General features: G+C 44.5%; 1 protein-coding gene across 2 annotated transcripts in view; it reads left to right on the forward strand.

Moving 5' to 3' along the window:
- The window catches only part of TYRO3 (TYRO3 protein tyrosine kinase), a 42,348-nt gene extending 23,207 nt beyond the window's left edge, over positions 1-19,141 (forward strand). For both annotated transcript variants that reach the window (XM_008639465.2, XM_017741871.1), the window contains 10 exons: positions 3,830-3,959; positions 4,793-4,893; positions 5,830-5,925; positions 7,650-7,730; positions 9,391-9,483; positions 10,201-10,322; positions 10,630-10,739; positions 12,173-12,332; positions 13,673-13,809; positions 16,674-19,141. In XM_008639465.2, coding sequence (XP_008637687.2) covers positions 3,830-3,959; positions 4,793-4,893; positions 5,830-5,925; positions 7,650-7,730; positions 9,391-9,483; positions 10,201-10,322; positions 10,630-10,739; positions 12,173-12,332; positions 13,673-13,809; positions 16,674-17,049 — 1,406 coding nt within the window. In that variant the 3' untranslated portion in view covers positions 17,050-19,141. The remainder of the gene's footprint in view (positions 1-3,829; positions 3,960-4,792; positions 4,894-5,829; positions 5,926-7,649; positions 7,731-9,390; positions 9,484-10,200; positions 10,323-10,629; positions 10,740-12,172; positions 12,333-13,672; positions 13,810-16,673) is intronic.
- The last annotated feature ends 233 nt before the right edge of the window (positions 19,142-19,374 follow it).

Genomic DNA, 19,374 nt, shown 5'->3' on the forward strand with positions numbered 1-19,374 from the left:
ATTCCTGCTAGTTTTAGTGAAGCGTGATTTAAACCATGGCCACATGGGTGTTCATAATGGTTTTTCTGAATGTATTTTTATTAAACCAGTTTAGCTGTCTCCAAGGAAAAGCTGAGCTACTGGTAGAAGAGGAAGATGATGGTACAGACGCTGTACCTTGCAATCTGGACCACGTGGAAGGGTTTGTTGGGAGCAACATGCACGTGTGGAGTGCACTCCTAGTGCTGAAGGGCAGTTAGGCTCACCTGGGGTGATTTGCTTCCTGCTTGTGTTTCACAGTGAATGGGAAATAGGAGTCAGGCTATGAAGCAGGGCAGGATGTTACATGGGGAGATGGGTAGAAGGAAGAGAATGCTCTTGCTTGTGAAGGAAACTGTAACAGAACTAAGGGGAAGGCATTCCAAATAAAGATGGGGATTGGTGATGAGAAGTCAGTGAGGTGTGATCATACAAAAAATCCCCCAGTCTCCTGAGGTTTTGTTTCCAAGTGCCCATGGCAGGACAAGATAGCAGTCTCTAATTTCTGCTGCTGACCCACCTGCTGTTGCTATCTTCCCACTCCACACGTTGTTGAGGAATCACACGGACATTGAGCTCTCCTGATCCCTCCACACTTAGGGATGGCAGGGGGACTCTAGAGGGGAGCTCCCAAGCAAGCAGGAGGTGGGGGGTACAGGCAACCAGTGGAGAACTGCATCCTTACCTGCAGGAGTGCATTTAGTGCTGGTTTTAGCATGCACATTTCTCAGGTCCTTTGGTAGCCCAGTTCCTGTGATGAAGTCAGCACTGAAGGTCAAGTGTGAGCACACAGTCACTGTGGGATCGAAGCCCTCAAATTATTTAAAACAGAATGAAGGGGTGTGGAGGTTCAGAGCTGAGCCTACTGAGGTTGGTCACTGGCTCCATCAGTTTTTTCCTCCTACTTTTTGATTAGGTATTTTCTGTGGTACCCAAATACAGATAAATGTATCGGAAGGAACTAGGAGTTCCATTTGGAAAATGGCCATCACTGGCAAGAAGCCCCAGGAAATGTTTAGGGTTTGCGTTTTACAGGGAGCTGGAATGGGATAATCCTGACAGCACTATCTGTTGTTGTTTGATTGTTTTTATTTACAAACCACTTCAAAAAAAGTAGCATCAGGAGCGGTCCTTGTTTTGGCCATATGTTGTCTGGAAGCACATATATTTCTTCACAAGCATAACAGGCAGGAAGTAAAAGTTCACTGTGGAAACACTGACAGGCCTTAGGCAGCAGAGCTGCAGAAAGACTGCATTTTTGTTTCAGGCCTGGTAGAAAACATAAGTCGCTTGCTTTCCTAAAATAGCAAACTGGCACTGGTTGCTTTATGTGAGAAATGCCAGGGGTGGTTTCTGACCAGCTCCCAGTGCGGCAATAAGGATGACTAAGCTCGTATAAACTTTAACTCAAATTTGTCATTGCAGTGAAGCTAGTGGGAGCTCCACCCTACTTATGCAGAGATCTTATGTGCTGTTTACAAAGATTGTTTTAATATTTTCAGAAACTTTCTCAGTCAAAACCTCTTTTTTTCATTGCAGAGCAAGGAACAGAATGGTTTCATAGCTTTTTCCTCTCTGTAATCTTCATGACTGTAGGCTGGAGAAGACTTGGATTATGTTCTTTGCACACCTTTGAGACATAAACTTCCTGCAAAATAGAAGGACTCATCATCAAGGGGCTCCTAAATACTCTTCTAAACTCTTCTAATAATAGTCTTCTCTCTGCCTCGTGCATTCTTAAGGCACATGCTGGTTGAAAAAGGGGATGCAGGAGATGGGAGAGAGACAGAGTTGAGAGAGAAGAGGCAACCTGTGGGCTGCAGCCTCCCTCAAGCTCAGTGACACGAGTGGGAAGCAATGATGTGTGGGGCAGAGGAGGAGAAGCAGCGAATTTCAACATTAATTTCTATTTCTGACACATTTTCTATAAACTGTGGGATGGGCTCCTGATTTCCAGCAGTTCAGAAACAGGGAGAATAATTTAGTTTAGTTTTGTTTTCATCCACACTCCTTTTGGAGCGGCTCCCCAGAAGTTGACCTAAATGCCTGCTCTCTCACCAGAGCAGCCAACAGGCAGAGACTAGAAAAATAAGCCTTGAGAGGTTTGTCTCACCACAGGGGAAGGAAACCTTGTTGTTAACTAGCAGAAAGGACCTTTTACATCAGTGTTGTTAGCTGTTTCTGATTGTTAGGCAGGAACAGCCCAAGTGATTGGCTTGGGAATTGTGGAGAGGGTTGGAATTACCTTTATTATATCTGAGAAATACAGCTTCTGTTTCTGATCTCTCCCTCTTCACAACAGCCTTGAAGGCTGGGTTGAAAGTTGCAACAAGAGGGAGTATCATAAGATCAGAGTCTGTAAAGCCTTCTGGGTGGTAAAAGAATATGTGAGTCACTGAAGGAGATAAGATACTGGAAAATAAGTACTAAGGATCTGATAATTTGCTTCAAGTGGAGAAGTACTAGTCTGCTTCCTCACTGGTCCACGATTCTGTGTCCTTAAACTCTATCTGTTTATTAGACTAATATTACTTCTTTAAAAGCTTGGATGATAAGGTTCATCAATGCAGCTGGTAATCAAGCCTCAGAAGCCTCTTGCCTGCCAGGACTCTGCCAGTAAGGGTTGTCTGACTCTTTTTCATATGCATCTGTGCAGAGATTCATCCAAATTCCAGCCCATCAACCTAACATCTCTTTTAGGAACAGGTTTATTTATACTGTCATGACGTATAACAGGATTACTTATATCATCAAAGATGACTCTTCCTTACCTTCTGGTAAAGGGCAGTCAGCTGCTGAGGGTGAGCAAGTGAGCATGGAGATGAAGGAAGTGCTCAGGGACCTGGTACCTTTTCTTGTTAGCTCTTAAACAATTTGGAGATATGAGGGCTATCCTAGATTTTAATAAACCCATTCAAATTCACATTTAATCTTCAGTAATTGTATTTGGAGAAGAAGTCTCTCGGGGAATTGGATTAATTTATCATTTTTTTTGCCAGGCATACGTAATATTCTTTTTATTCATAACTGTATTGCTTATCTTCCTTGCCTGGCAGCTTGCTCAGATTGGCAGCATCTCCATTTTTTCTGTAGACATTTTGTACTCAAAAGTATACATATTCTGGGAGCAAGTATTATTTCAGTCTTGGAACATGTAGGCTGACTAACTTGTTTCTTGACTCACAGGGGACTTTAAAATTTACCTTTTCTTTGGGGAGAGACACTGAGAAGCTGCAACCAACCAAACAACGTTGTGAAGTTACAGCTAATACCAAGTCCCTCAGGGTGCTTTTCTTTGTGGGAGGGGTTAGAGGAAAAATGTAAATATTTTTAACCAGATTGCCATGAGGCAATTGTCCTTCTCTGTGGTCTTTCAAAACATTGCCTGGCTGACATTCAGGTAGTGCTGAGTAGCCTGGTCAAGATTCTAATGTCTGTCTCAAACAGGACAGGGTGAAACCTGCGCACAGAATGCTCACATTAAGCAGTCTTTTTGTCATGAAGCTCCAGTTTGAAGCGCCTCACATCATGAGCTCATGTGAAATAGTATAATCTGGTGCAGCACCTATTACCTTCTCGAGGCCCAAAACCAGTAGTTTCTGATAACTAGATGCATCTGCTCTGCCTTTGCTGTGAGAAAGAGCTAGTTTTCCTGATGATTGGCTGAGTACCTGTTTATGCCAAATTCCAGTATACAAAGATCCACCAGGTCCAGCAGCATGAGTTTCCCATTTAAAAGCAAAAGGAGAAATTGGTCTGTTTACCATTGATAGTCTTCTGTTTCCTGACTGGTGTTTTCTCCATCATCTAGGTGGCCAGAGACATCCTCCTTATGGGACGTCCTGGGTTCCTGTGGCACTGGGCATTCTCACAGCTCTGGTCACAGCTGTTGCCCTGGCTCTCATTCTCCTTCGAAAAAGAAGAAAGGAAACTCGGTTTGGGTAAGGGAGTTTCTTCTTGTGCTGGATAGAGAGCTCTCTGCTCTCTCTTCTATTGTGGTTTCTGACTCAATTATTTTTCAAAAAAGCATTGTGGATGGAGTACTTTTGGCAGCTTTTTTGGATAACTGTATTGGTTGGGTTTTTGTTGGGATTTTTTGGGGGGTTTGCTGTTACTGGGTTTTTTCCACAGTTTTGGGGTGCCTGCCTTTTCTTCAAAATCAGAACACCAAAAATACAGTAGAAAAAATGTTATGTTAATAGCTAGGCCTTATTAGACTATAGAAATATGAACTTGATTAAGGTAATTCTTAGCACTGCTGCTTAGGAGATTCAAAGAGAAAAGACCCACAGATGAAACATCTGTATTCTTACAGGCTGAGCCCTTTATCCCATGCTGGTTTTCAGTCTATCAGCTGATTGTAATTTCCTGACTGCCCAGAACCCTCTGGATCTGCAGTAAAGTTTCCTTTCCATCACCTCTGACGCTTGGCTGCAGTTTGCTCCCTGCTGCAAACAAGGTTCCCGTTCTTTCCAGTCTCCCAGACCTCCCTGTCACAGCAGCATCTCTGTTTAAGTGACTCTTGCAACCTGTCCCAACCCGCAGCTTCTCCCAGGCACTCGGGAGGAGTGATTCCCCTGTTTTGGAAGGCTGTAGGTGCATCCGCAAAGCAGCATAAACCTGTTGCTCCCCCTCTCCAGATACACCCTCTAACAAGACAGTCTGCAGTACTTACACAGCAAGGGGTGAGAAATCATCCCTACTGTCCAACACACCTTTTTAGAAGTGAATGGCCCATGTAATCATGGCTCTGTGTGTCTTTTCTGCCTCCTAGCCATGCCTTTGGCAGTGTGGTTGGCAGAGGGGATCCAGCAGTCCATTTCAGAGCTGCCAGGTCTTTCAACAGGGAGGGCCCAGAGCTCATTGAAGCAACATGTAAGTAAAGTGACTTGAGTGATTCTGCCTGGGAAGAATGTTCTGCATGTTTTCTCTCTCTGTTTTCACTGAAACTGATGTTTTTTGATCAAAAACATAGGATTAATTTACAATGAGGCTTAGACACTGTGAATTGCAGAGGTGAAGGGCCAGAATTGCTGCTGCCATGCCAATTACATAGCCCTTGCTAATTACAGCTACGGTCATTGTGTATATTAATGCAAGACACAAATTCACTGCTCCCCTGCCCCAGTTTCACTCTACAGGGACTCCTTTGACTGGACTATAATCCAGTGGTGAGATAAATATGGCTTAACAATATTAGCAGTACTCTTTAAACTCAGTGTGCTGAGCTGTGCTACAAGCATGAACCAATTAATCAGTCTTGGAAAGCCAGGAATTAGTAACTTATCAAACAGGAGATTGAGTCCCAGGAATGGCCAGATGATCCATTAAGGTGATCCGTTTCTGTCTCCTGGTTCAGGAAGGGCATGGCTCCCTGTGACAGCGCTGCATAGCTGGGTTAGGATGATGCTCCAGTCATTAAAATGGTGCAGCTCCATCAGCTTAAATTAAGCTGTGTGAACCAGTGTCTGTCAGTAGCTCTTTGGATTGGATTTTTGTCTTCTCAGTGTTATTTACATTATTTCTGTATTCCTGTTGTTCTTGGAGTGTTTAAGGGTGGTATTATCACACCCTCTCCCTTTAAGTACACTAAGTACATTTTCTGATGGTTGAAAGTTGCTGGCCTCTTGTCTGTGGTGAGGCTAGAGGACATGGAAGAGAATTCTGTCTTTTTCAGCGTTTCCTCCTTACAGTGTGGGAATCAGATTGGAGATGGAGATTGGAACAGGTGACTCTTGATGTTGTGACGGAATATTTAAATATCCCTTATTTGATGCTTCATTTGTTTTGTTGTTGGTTTTTTTTTTCCAGTGGAGAGTATAGGGATCAGTGATGAATTGAAGACAAAACTCAAAGATGTCTTAATCCAGGAGCAGCAGTTCACCTTGGGACGAATGCTGGGCAAGGGTAAGAACCAAAACTGAACAAGGCTTACACTGAAAATCCCACTTGTGATACTTTTACTGTTGAGTAGGGAGAAGCAATTACAAGCAGCCTGTTTTCTCTCCAGCTTGTAGATGGAAATTTAAATGGTAATATCCCTTCCACTGGGATAAAATGTTTCAGAGGTTTAGCATAACTGAGAGGATATTGGCTAAACCATTCCTGTAATATGGCTCTACACAATCATGAACTGCAGTCTACGCTCAGCTTTCCAAAGCACTGTTAATTCACTGGTGTGTGAATTTCTTTCAGACATTTAAACAAAGGAATATTCAATTAAACTTCACCTTTTCCTTTTCCTTTATAAGACTAGTTTTATTGCAGGTTTTTTTTGACCCTTTCCTATGAGGAGCATTCTTCCACTCCATCCCTCCTAGAACAAATGTGTTTCTTTCAGAGCAGGAAGATGACCTTCCTGCAGAAGTGGTCTCAGAGGGATAACAATGCTAAGTAATTAAACAGCTGTGTCATCTGTTTGTGAGTGTTAGCTCTTGGCCAGTTTCTGGGATCCTGCTTCAACCCTTTTGGGCTGCCCCCATGGCAGGTAACAAACTGAAATTGGCTGCAGAGGGGCCCCAGGGCATGGCCTTGGTGTGGGGATGCCAGCTGGCAGGATCTGGTCTGAGTTGTCAGCCTCACTCCCACAACCCCAGGTTACAGGTTATAAGATGACATAACTGCGTTACCTTGGGCTCTGCTGACTCTACAGCTGAGCAACAGCTCCATAGGATGGAAGCAGCACAAAATACCTTTGTTCCTTCCCATTTTCCTGGTTTGTGGTCAGATCCACTGCTCATGGTTTATGTGAAGTAAGCACGTGCCATAGAGTAGTGAAGGACATTGGTGAAAAGCTAGCGGAAAGATAATGCTTCTGGGGTAGGTGTCCTGAGTGCCATATTTTGCTTTCTTCTTTTCAGTGTCAGAGTTCCTCATACTAGTGCATTTTGGGTGGGATAAGTGGTTACAAAATTAGGGAGAGCAGATCTAATGCAAAGAGGCTGTTAGGCTGTGGTATAAAGCTTCTTCAGGCTAAAATATTTTGAAGAAGTTTTGGCCTGTTGCATTTTCTCTTATCTCCCTTAGAGAACACACCAGGGCAAACACTGCCTTCTGTGAATCATCATATCACTCACACACAAGTAGGTACTCCTATGTTTTCTCTGGTCAGCTGTGATTCATAGAAGTCATTCTCTGAGTTCTGAGAGATAAGGCTGACTGTATCTCAAATGGTTGAGTCCTGGCACCATTGCTCTGCTCTGATGGCTGTCAATACTGAGAGCTTCCTCAGCCAACCCATCCACTTGCTGCTCCACCTAATGGCCTCCTCTCTGAACAGAAGCTCACTCAGACTCATCCCTCATGATATGGCTTCCCCAGAAATGTCTGCCTGTGATCCCAGCCTAAACTCTGTCTCTGCATCATCTATCTGGTCAGGGATTGTTTTTTTCTCTTCTTGTTTTCCTTTGCCTTCTGGACTGCCAGCACTGTGATCCCTGTCTGCTGGTAGTGATATCTCTTCTAGACACACATATGCTGAAAGCTGCTGTCTGGAACTGCAGAATGAAAAATGAAGCATTTCTTATGGTTACTCAGCTTCTTTGCTAGTGACCCCTGAAGTGAACCTGCTGTGAATCATACTTTCTTCACAAGAAGCTGTTCCCTCATTGCCTACTCTGATAATTTTACAGGAGAGTTTGGGTCAGTTCGAGAGGCACTACTGAAGCTAGATGATGGCTCTTTCCAGAAAGTGGCAGTGAAGATGCTGAAAGGTATGTGGAAGCAGGGCTGCCTGAATTACTTAAGAAAAGAGAGCTTGGAAAGATTAAATGTTGTCTGTCCTATTCTCAGCAAATATCCCTGATGCTCTTTATTCCTCTCTGAGCTTCCCACTCAGCCATTCTACCCATGTTGTCTCCCATCCCTTTCATGTCAGTCTTTTCGTAGTGGACGGTCTTCAGGAAAGGACCTATACCACCTTAGTTGCTTCTACAGCACACAGCACGTGGTGAATGCAACCAAAACCACTACATCATGCAGCACAGACAGCTCAGACAGGTCTGCTCTGCCCTAATAATTCAGCAGTGAAAGGACAGTATTCCTGCAAGCACGTAGCCTGGAATAAACAGAGTGTTTGGGCTGAATGCAGTGACAAGCTAACTCATCTCAGTCAGCACATTTGACTGAGCAATCCAGCTCCCATCTGATTTGTCATTTGGTGAGTGTACCTAACAAGGGCAACTAACACTTTCATCAGGCAGAAGTCTGTGACAAGAAAAGCAATTAAAAGATAGGTATAAATCAAAGGAAACATGAATATATATGTGTTTATATATGTTAACCTACCTTATTTGATCCCTTTTGCCTGTAAGGCAAAAATTAACTGTGACTGAGTGAAAGCAGTCACACTCACTTATCTCTGGAGCTCAGTTTGCTTCATAGAATAACAGCTTGTACTAAATACACTAATACCATTCTAGTGTAAGTTGTATCATTTTATCCAGTTTCAACAATAATTCTAATCAGTTTGCAAGCTTTTGTGTAGTTAGAATGTCTCCCTTCAGGCATCTAACTTAGGAACAATCTGTCAGCCTCCAGAGGCACCTTCCTTTCTTCATTGACTGTAAAAAGGGAATCTCCGTTTTGTCTTCTGAATCATATTGAAATTACTTGCCTAAAGCAGATAATGTGAATACTCCCCTACAGGTCTGAGTCTGATCTTGCAGCAGGACTGGAGGACTCTTGCTAAATTCAGCAGCAGTGGTGGAATTAGTCGACTGGGATGCTTCTTGATTATATTGATATATTTCCATAAATCTGGACTCATAGCAATGAGAAATAATTTAGTCCAAAATTTTTCTGATGTATGTCACTGCTGAATTTGGCCCAAGCTGTCTGGTAGTGTGGTTATTTAAGAAATCTTAGCTCTAGCACCTTACAAGACTCAATCGTGCTAAGAGACATAAAAGCATTGATCCTTCATGCCATCCTTGTCAGAGATGAATTGGGCCCTGCTGTGCCAGTCAGGGGCTCCAAGGCCATCTCCTCAGTTTCAACATTTTCTTTCATTTGTGTGGTGTCTCCTCTCCCTGACATTTGTTGTTTAGGTTCTTTTACCTAATTAATTCTTACATCTTTAACCCCCACACAGTTTGCACAGCTTCCAAGGAAAGTTCTTACTGAGAAAAGAGCTGCTAACCAGTGGGTCTTTACTCTGCCAAGAACCAATTTACCAGATGTCCCTGATAATGTGCTTACTGCTGCCCATCCCAGGAGAGAGAGTCAGGCTCTGCTTTGTTGTAAAATGGCTTATCTAGCTATAGCTCTGAGAAGATGTGTTGTGCCACAAAGAACAAGCTTTTGATAATCATTATTTGTAAAGTCCCTTGGAGCCACCTACAAGGAAAGCAAACTTACAGTCACTTTTTCCAGCGGACATCTTCACCTCGACTGACATTGAGGAGTTCCTGCGAGAGGCTGCCTGTATGAAGGAGTTTGACCACCCTCACGTCACCAAACTCATCGGTAAGACAGCGCTGCTGCTCGTGCCACAGGGCACCTCCTGTTCCTGCATTATCCCACACAGCCTCACTCCCCCCAGCAGTGCTGGTGCAGCCTCCTCTGTGCTGCCTGGAGTCCTGCACAGGTCAGCACTGCTCCTTCCCAGGCCCAGAGGGAGTTGGAGTCTGTGCAATGCTCCCCACACCTGCCCTCACACACCAGTAACAACCATCTCCTATTTAAGCCGTTTCTTTGGTTCTTGCAAATGAATCAGGGAGACTTTGGCTGGCTGAGGCATGTTTAAACTGCTGTGAAATGTGAGCGGGTGGGCTGGTAGTCTATAAATAGGAGGGAAGATTGTGCCTTTCCAAAATACTGAGTAAGAAGAAGACATTTGTGGGTGGACACTTTGGAGTGCGGGTATTTTCCAGAAGTGGAGATTGCTCTGCAGAGCGTGGGGTTGGGGCTGTCTGGTCTGGAGTGATCCTAGAAACATCTGTAGTTGGTCCTGCAAGACGAGCTGAGAGGCACTAGGCTCTTAGTACAGCCTCTGAAGTAAACAGGGTTAGAGGCATTTTACCACCTCCTGGCATAAAGTCATAGAAGCTTGGGGCATGGAATCTACCCACCAAAATGGCACGTTTTCCTCCAGATCTGTAAGAGGAAGGTGCAGCAGCCTGTGAGATGGCCCTGGGAGTGGTCTGTTCGCTAACGCCCTTTCACTGTGTGTGTCCTCATCAGGAGTCAGTCTACGAAGCCGTCCCAAGGGCCGTCTCCCAATTCCCATGGTGATCCTGCCCTTCATGAAGCACGGAGACCTCCATGCTTTTCTGCTGATGTCACGAATTGGGGAAAACCCATTTGTAAGTCTGTTTTACTGTAGAATTCCTTCTGGGAGGGTAGGGATTTTCGGAGAATGTATTTGGAGAAGCTCAGGATTGGTCTCCCAAAGGCACTGGCAGATGATTGGATTTTAATACCAGAGAAAGTTGTGAGATGTGATCTTAAAGCATTTCCTTCCATGCATGTTGAGGCCCAGCTCCTCCATTCTATCCCATCCCCTCCCTATGTCCCCCATCCCTGCTCTGTAAAGTGGCAGCAAACCTTGCAGTTTTGTCATACGTGCTTGAAAGCCTCCAGTAGCAGAAGCTAAACTGTTCTTTCTTACAGAACTTGCCTGTTCAGACACTCCTCAAGTTCATGATTGACATTGCCAGTGGGATGGAGTACTTGAGCTCAAAAAATTTCATACACAGGGACCTTGCAGCTCGGAACTGCATGTAAGTGACTCATGAGTTTCAGAGAAGAGAAAGACCACAGTGGGTGAGGGAGGGATGAAAAACCTTTTGCATGACAGAAGCGTGAGGGGTCCTGTCTAAGAATGCTGATCTTTGCATTTAAGTGACAATAGACATAGGGGAGTCAGGGTCATTGTGGTGGGGTGTGTGGTGGGGCTGCTGGGAGCAGGGAGCAACTCCTAAAGTCCCACTGAGCTTTCAAACAGACCCTTTTTATAAGGAACTTTGCCATCATTGGTCTGCACATAAAGTTTCATAGAGCTGATTACAATACATGTTTGTAATTAGCCACTCTAGTGGCTGTGTGTCAGCATAAGCTTTTTGTTCCACATTATAAAATAACAGGAGGGAATGGGTTTGGCTGTGTTAGTAGAAAAGAACTTTCATGGTATCCTGAAGTCTGTATTTCTGGTATCTATTTTGAGGACTTGATTATCACAATATAAGAATTGTAGTTTCCTTGAAAGCTTGTGGAGAATGCCTTTAAAAATATTCGCATGGTGAGCACACCGTATGACCCCACTTCACTGTTCTTGACACTAAACTACCTTGACTGCTTTGAAAGGAAGAAAAGTCCTTTTTTTATCCTTTCCACTTGGCTTCTTCCCTGAGAATGGAGTAAGGAACAACTCATTGTGAGAACAGAACTCTGCCTCTGAACAAAACCACAACAACCAATAAAATCCATGATGAGACACAGATTTCCAAAGGCATTTTAATGTCCAGATGTACAGACAAAGAGCCTGATAAAGTCATGATGAAAAATGATGGGTTAGCCTGCTTTGACATTTATGAGGAACCCATACTGATTTTCTATTTTTGTAGACATCCTCCAGAGGAAGCCGAATGCCTGTTTCAGCATATCTTCTGGGGAAAGCAGGGGGTCCTTTATGAGGCCCGGGAGCATGAAGTCGTTGTGGGCTTTATTTGGACTATCTGCCAACGTGTATAGGTTTAAGAGGGTGACAGAGCAATTTAGGACAGTAACTAGGCCTGGAGAGAAGATGTTGCAGATCTAGTTCAAGCAGTTTTAACAGGCAGTCTAGGCAATCACCTTATGGTGTTTTCTTATTGCCAATATGGAATGCAGGCCTTGGTGATAGCAGTGAGTATTGCAGATGTGCTCTGATAATCTTGGAAACGACAGAAAGTAGCTGAATTTCTTTTGTGTGTGTAAGAGAGTAGACCATCTGAACATAGCCACTTCCTTACTCATAATTATTTCCCTGTTAGTCTGAAGGAACTAGTTTGAGACCACTAAGCTACTTCACATTGGTCACCAAGTAGATGAAATCATTCTCTTTTTGTGTAATACTTGGTGAACTATATACCTCAGTTCTCTGAACTTTTTTTTTTTTTGCCTGAGGTAGCAAATAAATGCTTTCCTTTCCTCAATTGTGAAAACTTTCCCATAGGTTGGATGAGAACATGAACGTGAGTGTTGCAGACTTCGGACTTTCTAAGAAAATCTACAGTGGAGACTATTACCGCCAGGGTTGTGCCTCCAAGCTGCCAGTGAAGTGGCTTGCTCTGGAAAGTCTGGCAGACAATCTGTACACAACGCACAGCGATGTGGTGAGGTTTGCTCTAGTGCCTTTGGGGACCACTTGTACTCCTGCTAAAGTGGAGGAGTCCCTCTGAGGGTAGGAAAAGGCCCTGGTGATAGGAAAGGGAGTTGACCTTGTGTTTGAGGAATGGTGCTACCTCTGCCTTGGGTGCTGTCAGAACTCAAGGCTAAAAATATAGGAGAGCGGTTAATGGCAGAAGACATCAACCCTTTTCTTCTTGTTGTCCTTTTGTCCTTTATTTTTCAGTGTTTATCCCCATCCTCCTCTTCACTTTTCCCCTCCTTCTCTTCCTTTTCCTCTCTCTATGCAGTTTCTTCTCTCTTACTCTTTGTCCTTTCTCTTCTGCCTGACAGTTTGAAGGTGACATTTGAAATGCATGTAACCCACACACTTACGTACAAGTGCAGCAAAGGTACTCTGTGCTGCAGAAGGCATTGGCAGAACTCCATAGATCTGAATACATCAGTGCTTAGACACTCCCTGTAACTTTGCCCCTGGGGAGCGAGGCTAAACCCATTCATCTGAAATTGTTACTTATTTTTCTTTTGGGATTTTTTTTTCTGATACCATCTTCCCTCTTCCTTGCTGCCTTTTGATCTATTTTCAAACTAGTTTTGTCCTTCAGTCCTGTGGACTTGCCTTTCCAGTTATCCCTGTCACGATGTCCTTGAACAGATAACCAGGAGTGCCTTCTAATGTGGCTACTGTGTTGCCCAGCCATTGCTGCATTCACTGTAGACGGTGTTTAGTGATTGGGGGTCACTAATTCAGCCAGTTTACACTAGACACTGGACAGGGGTTTGCTTATGAAAATAATAATTTTTTACCCTCACAAACCTTGCAGTTTAGATGAAATGTACAACTGTGCAGAGTAGAGCAGGAAAGCCATAAGTGGTTTGTTCCTTGCCCTGCTTATTGGCTAAACTCTGCTTTCAGTTGTACCTGTATATTACTAGGAACTCAGAATCTGGTTAAATGAATTAAGAAACTGACTTGTGAGCCCTAAACCAAAATCTTCTTGTAGCTGGGAACCAACAAACTGATACCACATACCTTAGAGAACCAGAAGTAAGAGAGGTTTGCAGGTAGAAGACAGGAGTAGCTCCCAAATCTTCCCCCGCTCCACTGCAGGATGGGGCCGGGCAGGGCCTTCAGCTGTCTCCTAAGATGATGTGTCAGCATCAGTAGCATCTGGTGGGTCATTTCTGTTTTCCAGCTAGAGTTTGGATAGTCCTTGCATCACTGCTGCTCAGATGACATTACCCAGCACGGTCTGAGCATACTGAAACCAACCCCAGCGAGCAGGGAACGGTCTGTTCACTTGTTTTGTGTGCTGTTCTCTTTCAGTGGGCATTTGGGGTGACCATGTGGGAGATTGTGACCCGAGGGCAAACCCCTTATGCTGGCATTGAGAATGCAGAAATCTACAACTACCTCATCAGTGGAAACAGGCTGAAACAGCCCCCGGAGTGCCTGGAAGATGTGTGAGTACTCCTCACCCTGCTGACATACGATTTCTTGAGAAGTTTGGCTCACTGGAAGGAAACAGGGGCAGCTGGCTGGGATGCTGATCTGAATTTATCCACTTTCCAGTACACAGAGCCATTCACTAGAAAGTCTCTGGGTTAGATACTAGATACTCTTTGCTGGCAGAGCTCCCAGGAACCTGTAGTAACTGCACAAGCAGCTAACTTGGCTCAAGGGTTTAAACAGTGTCAGCAATAGCAGTTCTTGGCTTTGTGGAAACTGTAACTGTGTTTCCAGAATCACTGAACCCTGCCTTCTCAGGCCAGCATCTGAGCAAAGGGATGAGTTCCATGGCACACCCCGAGGGCTGAATAGAGAGGCAATCCAGCAAGACTATAAGGAAAGTGGATTGTGGAGGCAGTGGCCTTCATGTGTCTTTGAAAGCTTGGCCCTGTTTTCAAAATTTGTAATCTACTGCTCTCAGAAATAGCAGGCTGAAAGAGAAGAGAGCAGATAGGACAACTTAAAGTTGTGTAGATCAGTGTCCCACCTTAAATTACATCTGGAAACTAATCCAGGACAGTCTTGAAGATTCTGACTGCAGACATTGTCAGACTTACAGGAAGGACCTAGGTAATTCACAGGGCAGCAGGTAGCCACATGCTGCAGCTTGTGCTCCTGCCTTAATCCTGCTGCCAAGGGATCACTCTTGGCCAGCAGGTCACATGAAGTGTTTGCTCAGGAATCCTCCTTCCATGAGTGTTGGTTGGAGATTCCTGGTCTCCTCACATAGGGCTGAGGTCTCCCAGGGAGTGTCACCATAACTTATCCCAGGGTAAAAACTTGCCTTGTCCGGACAAGGTGAAATCATTTCACTGAGGCCCAAGCAAGTCTGTTTTCTGTGTGTTGTGCCCAAAGCAAGACATAACTATAAGCACTGACTTTAGTGATCTAAGTCCTCTTTCCTCCCTCTTCCCCCCTGCTCTGATGGTGGATTATTTCATGTGGTTGCTTTTTCATTTTTCTTTTTTTCCACATAGGGAATAATCTGTACTCCTGTTACTGAAGCTGTACACTTTACCTTCTCAGCAGTTTGTTTTAACTTTTACTGAGTATAAATGAAAACATTGTTTTATCACTGCTTAAATTCATTACATGTCTGCATCTTGACTGCTCTGAGTAGCTTTGGTTCCAAGTTGTGGAGCTTATGGCTGTAGGATGTTAGAGATGCAGAAAGTAGAGAAGAGACTCAAAAACCTACTAGGTAGGCATTGGAGAAAAATCCATCAAAAACTACTGAAAAGGTACAACCACTGTTTTGTGAGGTCCTGTAGCTGTAGGTTATTGAGACCTGAGAGAATACCAGAAAGATCTCACTACATACTCACCCTCAGCTTACATGCTTTCCCCAAGCTACTGGGCTCTGTCAGTCATAGGGTGCTGGGGCAAATGGACTTTTGGGCTGATTCAGTACAGTCAGTAGTTTTCTACTTTTCCTTCAAATGAATGACAGCAAGGGTGAAAAAAAGTATTTAATTTGGTGCCACAGAATTGGAAGTTTCTCTTTTATCTGCAGCATTTAGAATTATTTCTACTGTTTGTAAGGGATGTAAATCAGGATTAAGGCAACTGAATCATAGAAGCTTTCTGTAAAAGTAGTGTGAGATCAACAGTCTTGTGAATCTGATCACAAGCAAGGAATATAAGAAGTAAAATAAAACCCATCATGAAATGCTTTATTTCCCAGTAAAGGCCATATCAGATTTTTTTCCATTTACAAGTTTAACTGAGGTTCATTTGTATGCAGTGTTTTTCAGTGCCAGCACTGTGCTTTGTTCCTGTTCCCTGAAAAACTGGCAACAATAACACCATAGGAATGCAGCTGCCAGTCTTGTGGGTGATGCACAAAGAGGAGCAGGACAATGGCTCTGGCCGTGCTCCAGCGCAGTGCTCCGGCCGGAGGCCTGGCCGGCAGGAGGGCAGCCAGCACAGACACTGAGCTGTGAACGTGGCCGCAGGGCACAAGAGCTCCCCTTCCTTTGGCCAAGCACGGGCCAGCAGAGCCAGTGATTGTCTCCTCATGCTGGCCCTGGGGCAGCCAGAGCTGAGGTAGCTGGCGTTTGACCATAGGAGAAAGGCTGCAGGATGGGACCTGGGCCTGGTAATGGCCCTGAACATGTCTTCTGCGCAGGGGTGTTACCTCTGTAGTTGAAAGGCCATTTCAGCATCCCTCTTCCAGAGTTGTCCATTCTTTAATAGCCCTCTAAACAAACCCAGTGTGCCTTTTTCCAGTCCTGTTGACATCCTGTCAGGCAGCAACAGCAGCACACTTCTGTTACTCTGGGAGTGCTGAGTTAACATGGCACGAAAGAAAGAATACTCTGGAAATAACATGCACCTCCCACAGCTTGATCTTTGTTTTCTTCCTGTGATTTATCTGCTCTTGATATATATATGACAAACTAGAATTTGGAGGGATGGCTTCAGCTGTGGCAGAGATTGTGAGTGTGCTATTTTGTGAATAAATTCAAAAGCTATTACTAGGTGATGTCACACTCGCGGTCCTATTCTAGCTCCCTAGAGACAGCAGAACAAGGGCCTTACCACGAAATTCAGTATACTTTGACAGGGCTTTTGGGGTTTTTGATACTGTCTAAATAACTATTTTGACCAAAGGGAGAATGCCCTTGAAAATGGAAAGAAACAAGAAATTAGATCCATAATGGCCATCCATGCTGTGCCACTTGTGCAAGGCCAAAGCTGATAGGTTTTGGGGGAAGCATCGGTGTTTTTTTAAGCTTCACTGCCCAGAGCTCCTGTTCAGAGGTGCAGGGCATGGCTGCTCCGCTTCTCAGTGCTCTCGTCTCCCTCTATGTTGCAGCTATGATCTCATGTGTAGATGTTGGCATCCTGAGCCCAAGCTACGCCCCAGCTTTGGAGTGCTCCGGTCCCAGCTGGAAATGATTCGTGGGAGGATGTCCACACTCTCTTCCAGTCAAGATCCTCTCTATGTCAACATTGGGAAGGACAAAGAGACATCTGCAAGTGACCCTGCCCTGCACACCTCCTTTGGAAATATGGATGCTGAAGAGACTGTTGCTGGGGCAGCTGCTGCTGTCACAAGTGACTATCGCTACATTATGAGCCCCTTGTGCCTTGGAGATGATGCTGACAGTGAAAGGCATCCAGATGGACAAGAAGGGGAGGACAAAAGCCTTCTGTATGAGCTAGAGACAGAAGGAGAGAAAAGTTGCTAGCCTGTACATAACAGTGACACTCTGCTTCCCTGGGACTGGATGTGTGCAGCATGGTGCTGTGTCTCCTGGAGCTCTGATGCCAGATCTGGAATGGCTTTGAACAGCACTGGCCAGGGCTCTTGGGCAGCTTTTGTAGCTTTCACCACCTGTGTGGGCTGCAGTGGCAAATAGCTTGGAAGAACTGCAACCCAAACAACCCCTTGGATTTGGGGGAGGGAGGCAGTAGGATTACAGGGTGACCACATCCTGCTGAAAAAAACACAGCCTGCTGAAAGGAGTTCAGAGCTAAGGCAGCAGTCAGAGTCTGTGCTCTGCTCCTTCTCACTGAATGCTGGAGCAGAGCTCAATATACCTTCTGTTCAGTCAGTGCTTGCTCTTGTGTAGATGTTGTCTTCAGTCCTGGCTGCGTGACTTTGGGACTGGTACCTCTGAAAGCAGTAGTGGGTATTTATACTGTCATTCAGGACAAGAGGGCAAAATTCCCCTCGTGTTCACTCAGCAGTACTGCCTAGACTTGTTGCCTACCTCAGTGGTTCTCAAACTGATCAGCGGATCTGCTCCTACCCAGCACTGAATTTGAACATCTGGCTCATTCCATGCAGTGCCAGTTGCCACTTCCTCAGTCCAGGGCTCTTTTAAGAGTCTCAGACATTTTGGTGAGCAAGGAAATCAGAAAAAAAATGAAAATCCAGCATTCCTCTTCTCCCCATGTACCTTTTTTATGTCTTTCTTTTTCTTCTGTTTAATGCCAGTTCAGGCCTGACTAGACTTGCAGCTGACATTAAAATGCAAAGGGAGGGAGAGCAGCTGGCTTGTGTTCGGGCAGAATCCAACTTCAAAGGGATGGAAAGGAAGCAGTGTAGAGAGGACTTAACAGCAGTATGGGGAAACAGTGCTAATTAATGCTAAGTACTGCCCTCCAGGAGAGGAAGAAGACTGAGATACAGAATGACAGACTTGCTCAGTTTCAGCAGGAGTGGGATTCAGCATTTGCTTCAAAAGTGGATCCTTTAAATCATTCTCTTTATTAGTCCTATGACTTCTTCAAATAACCAGGAACTGTAGCTGCTATAGTGACATGTGAAATCAGTTTCAGGAAGATGTGCGTGTTGGGAGAAGGGATCAAGTGGGAGATCTCTTTCTGAAGAGAGACGCTTCATGATGAAAAAGCTTGAGAACCACTGGCCTTCCTATTGAGGAGGTTTTCTGGCATGCTGTAAAAGTCGCATAAAACATGGAGTAGTATCACTGCAGCCTTCCAGATGGGGCAAAATTAATGGGTTTGCTCTTTGGGTTTTGTTTTGTTTTCCAATCAGCATGTCTGACTCACTGTAACTGCAAGTGCTTGTGTGGTTTTTAATAATTTAATATTTTACTATAAATCAGCATTTGTTTTGTGCAGTGGTTCCCAGCAAGGAAGTGCAGTTACATCTTACTCTACTTATCGTAAATATTTGCTAGATCTTAATTTCTTTTATTTTCACTGCGCTGAAAACTTGGCAGTATTACTTAGGATTCCACATTGCACTTCCTCAAACTAATACCACAAATGTCAGCATTTGCTGAGTTGGCAAAGGTGGGACCAAAAAGTCAAATGAGATTGCAGACTTGGTATGAGAACACTCCACCCTTTTATACCCAGTATTTGCTTATTGTAAGGTTGGGGTCTAACTATAAAATTCAGGTCACGTTTCAGCCCTTAGTGAGAACTCTTCCTAGGGAAGGGGAATTTCAGCCTGGGACTTGGGCATGGGTCCTTTCTGTAAAGTTTCCTACTGAACAGAGATGTCCTACAGGTGTCTCCAGAAATGCAGTATGGTTTCTCAGTCACAGATAAAAATTCTGCCATCTTACACCTCAGGCGGTGCAGGGTTTTCTCTTCACTTAGCTGGAATGCTGTAATTGCAGGAGAGAAGATAACACCTAACAAAGGGTGACAAAAACCTGTGCAGTGCACTTTTGCCGTGAGGGCAGAAGGCTATGCTCCCTGCAGCTGCCTAGGAAGTGCAGATGTACATATAGATTCTAACTCTGGGAAGCATGTCTTTAGTTTTTATGCATTTTTTAATAATAAAACCTGTACTGTGTTTGAGTCCCAGCCTCTTATTGGTGGCAGAACATGTGATGATGCTCACTATCTGTGTGGGGTCATAGTCAGCCCCAGCTGAAAATCATCTTTCTACCTTCACTGAGCATGGTTGGGCTACTTCTTGGAGGCAGAGAACATGTTTGGCCTGCCCAAGGGACAGTTACTCTGCATTGCTCCAGCCTTGAGATTGTGAAGACCAAAATCTGATGGGTACGGGCCATAGGTTCCAGAAAGAG

This window comes from Corvus brachyrhynchos, unplaced genomic scaffold (assembly GCF_000691975.1).
Source record: "Corvus brachyrhynchos isolate BGI_N302 unplaced genomic scaffold, ASM69197v1 scaffold115, whole genome shotgun sequence".
Classification (NCBI taxonomy): domain Eukaryota; kingdom Metazoa; phylum Chordata; class Aves; order Passeriformes; family Corvidae; genus Corvus; species Corvus brachyrhynchos.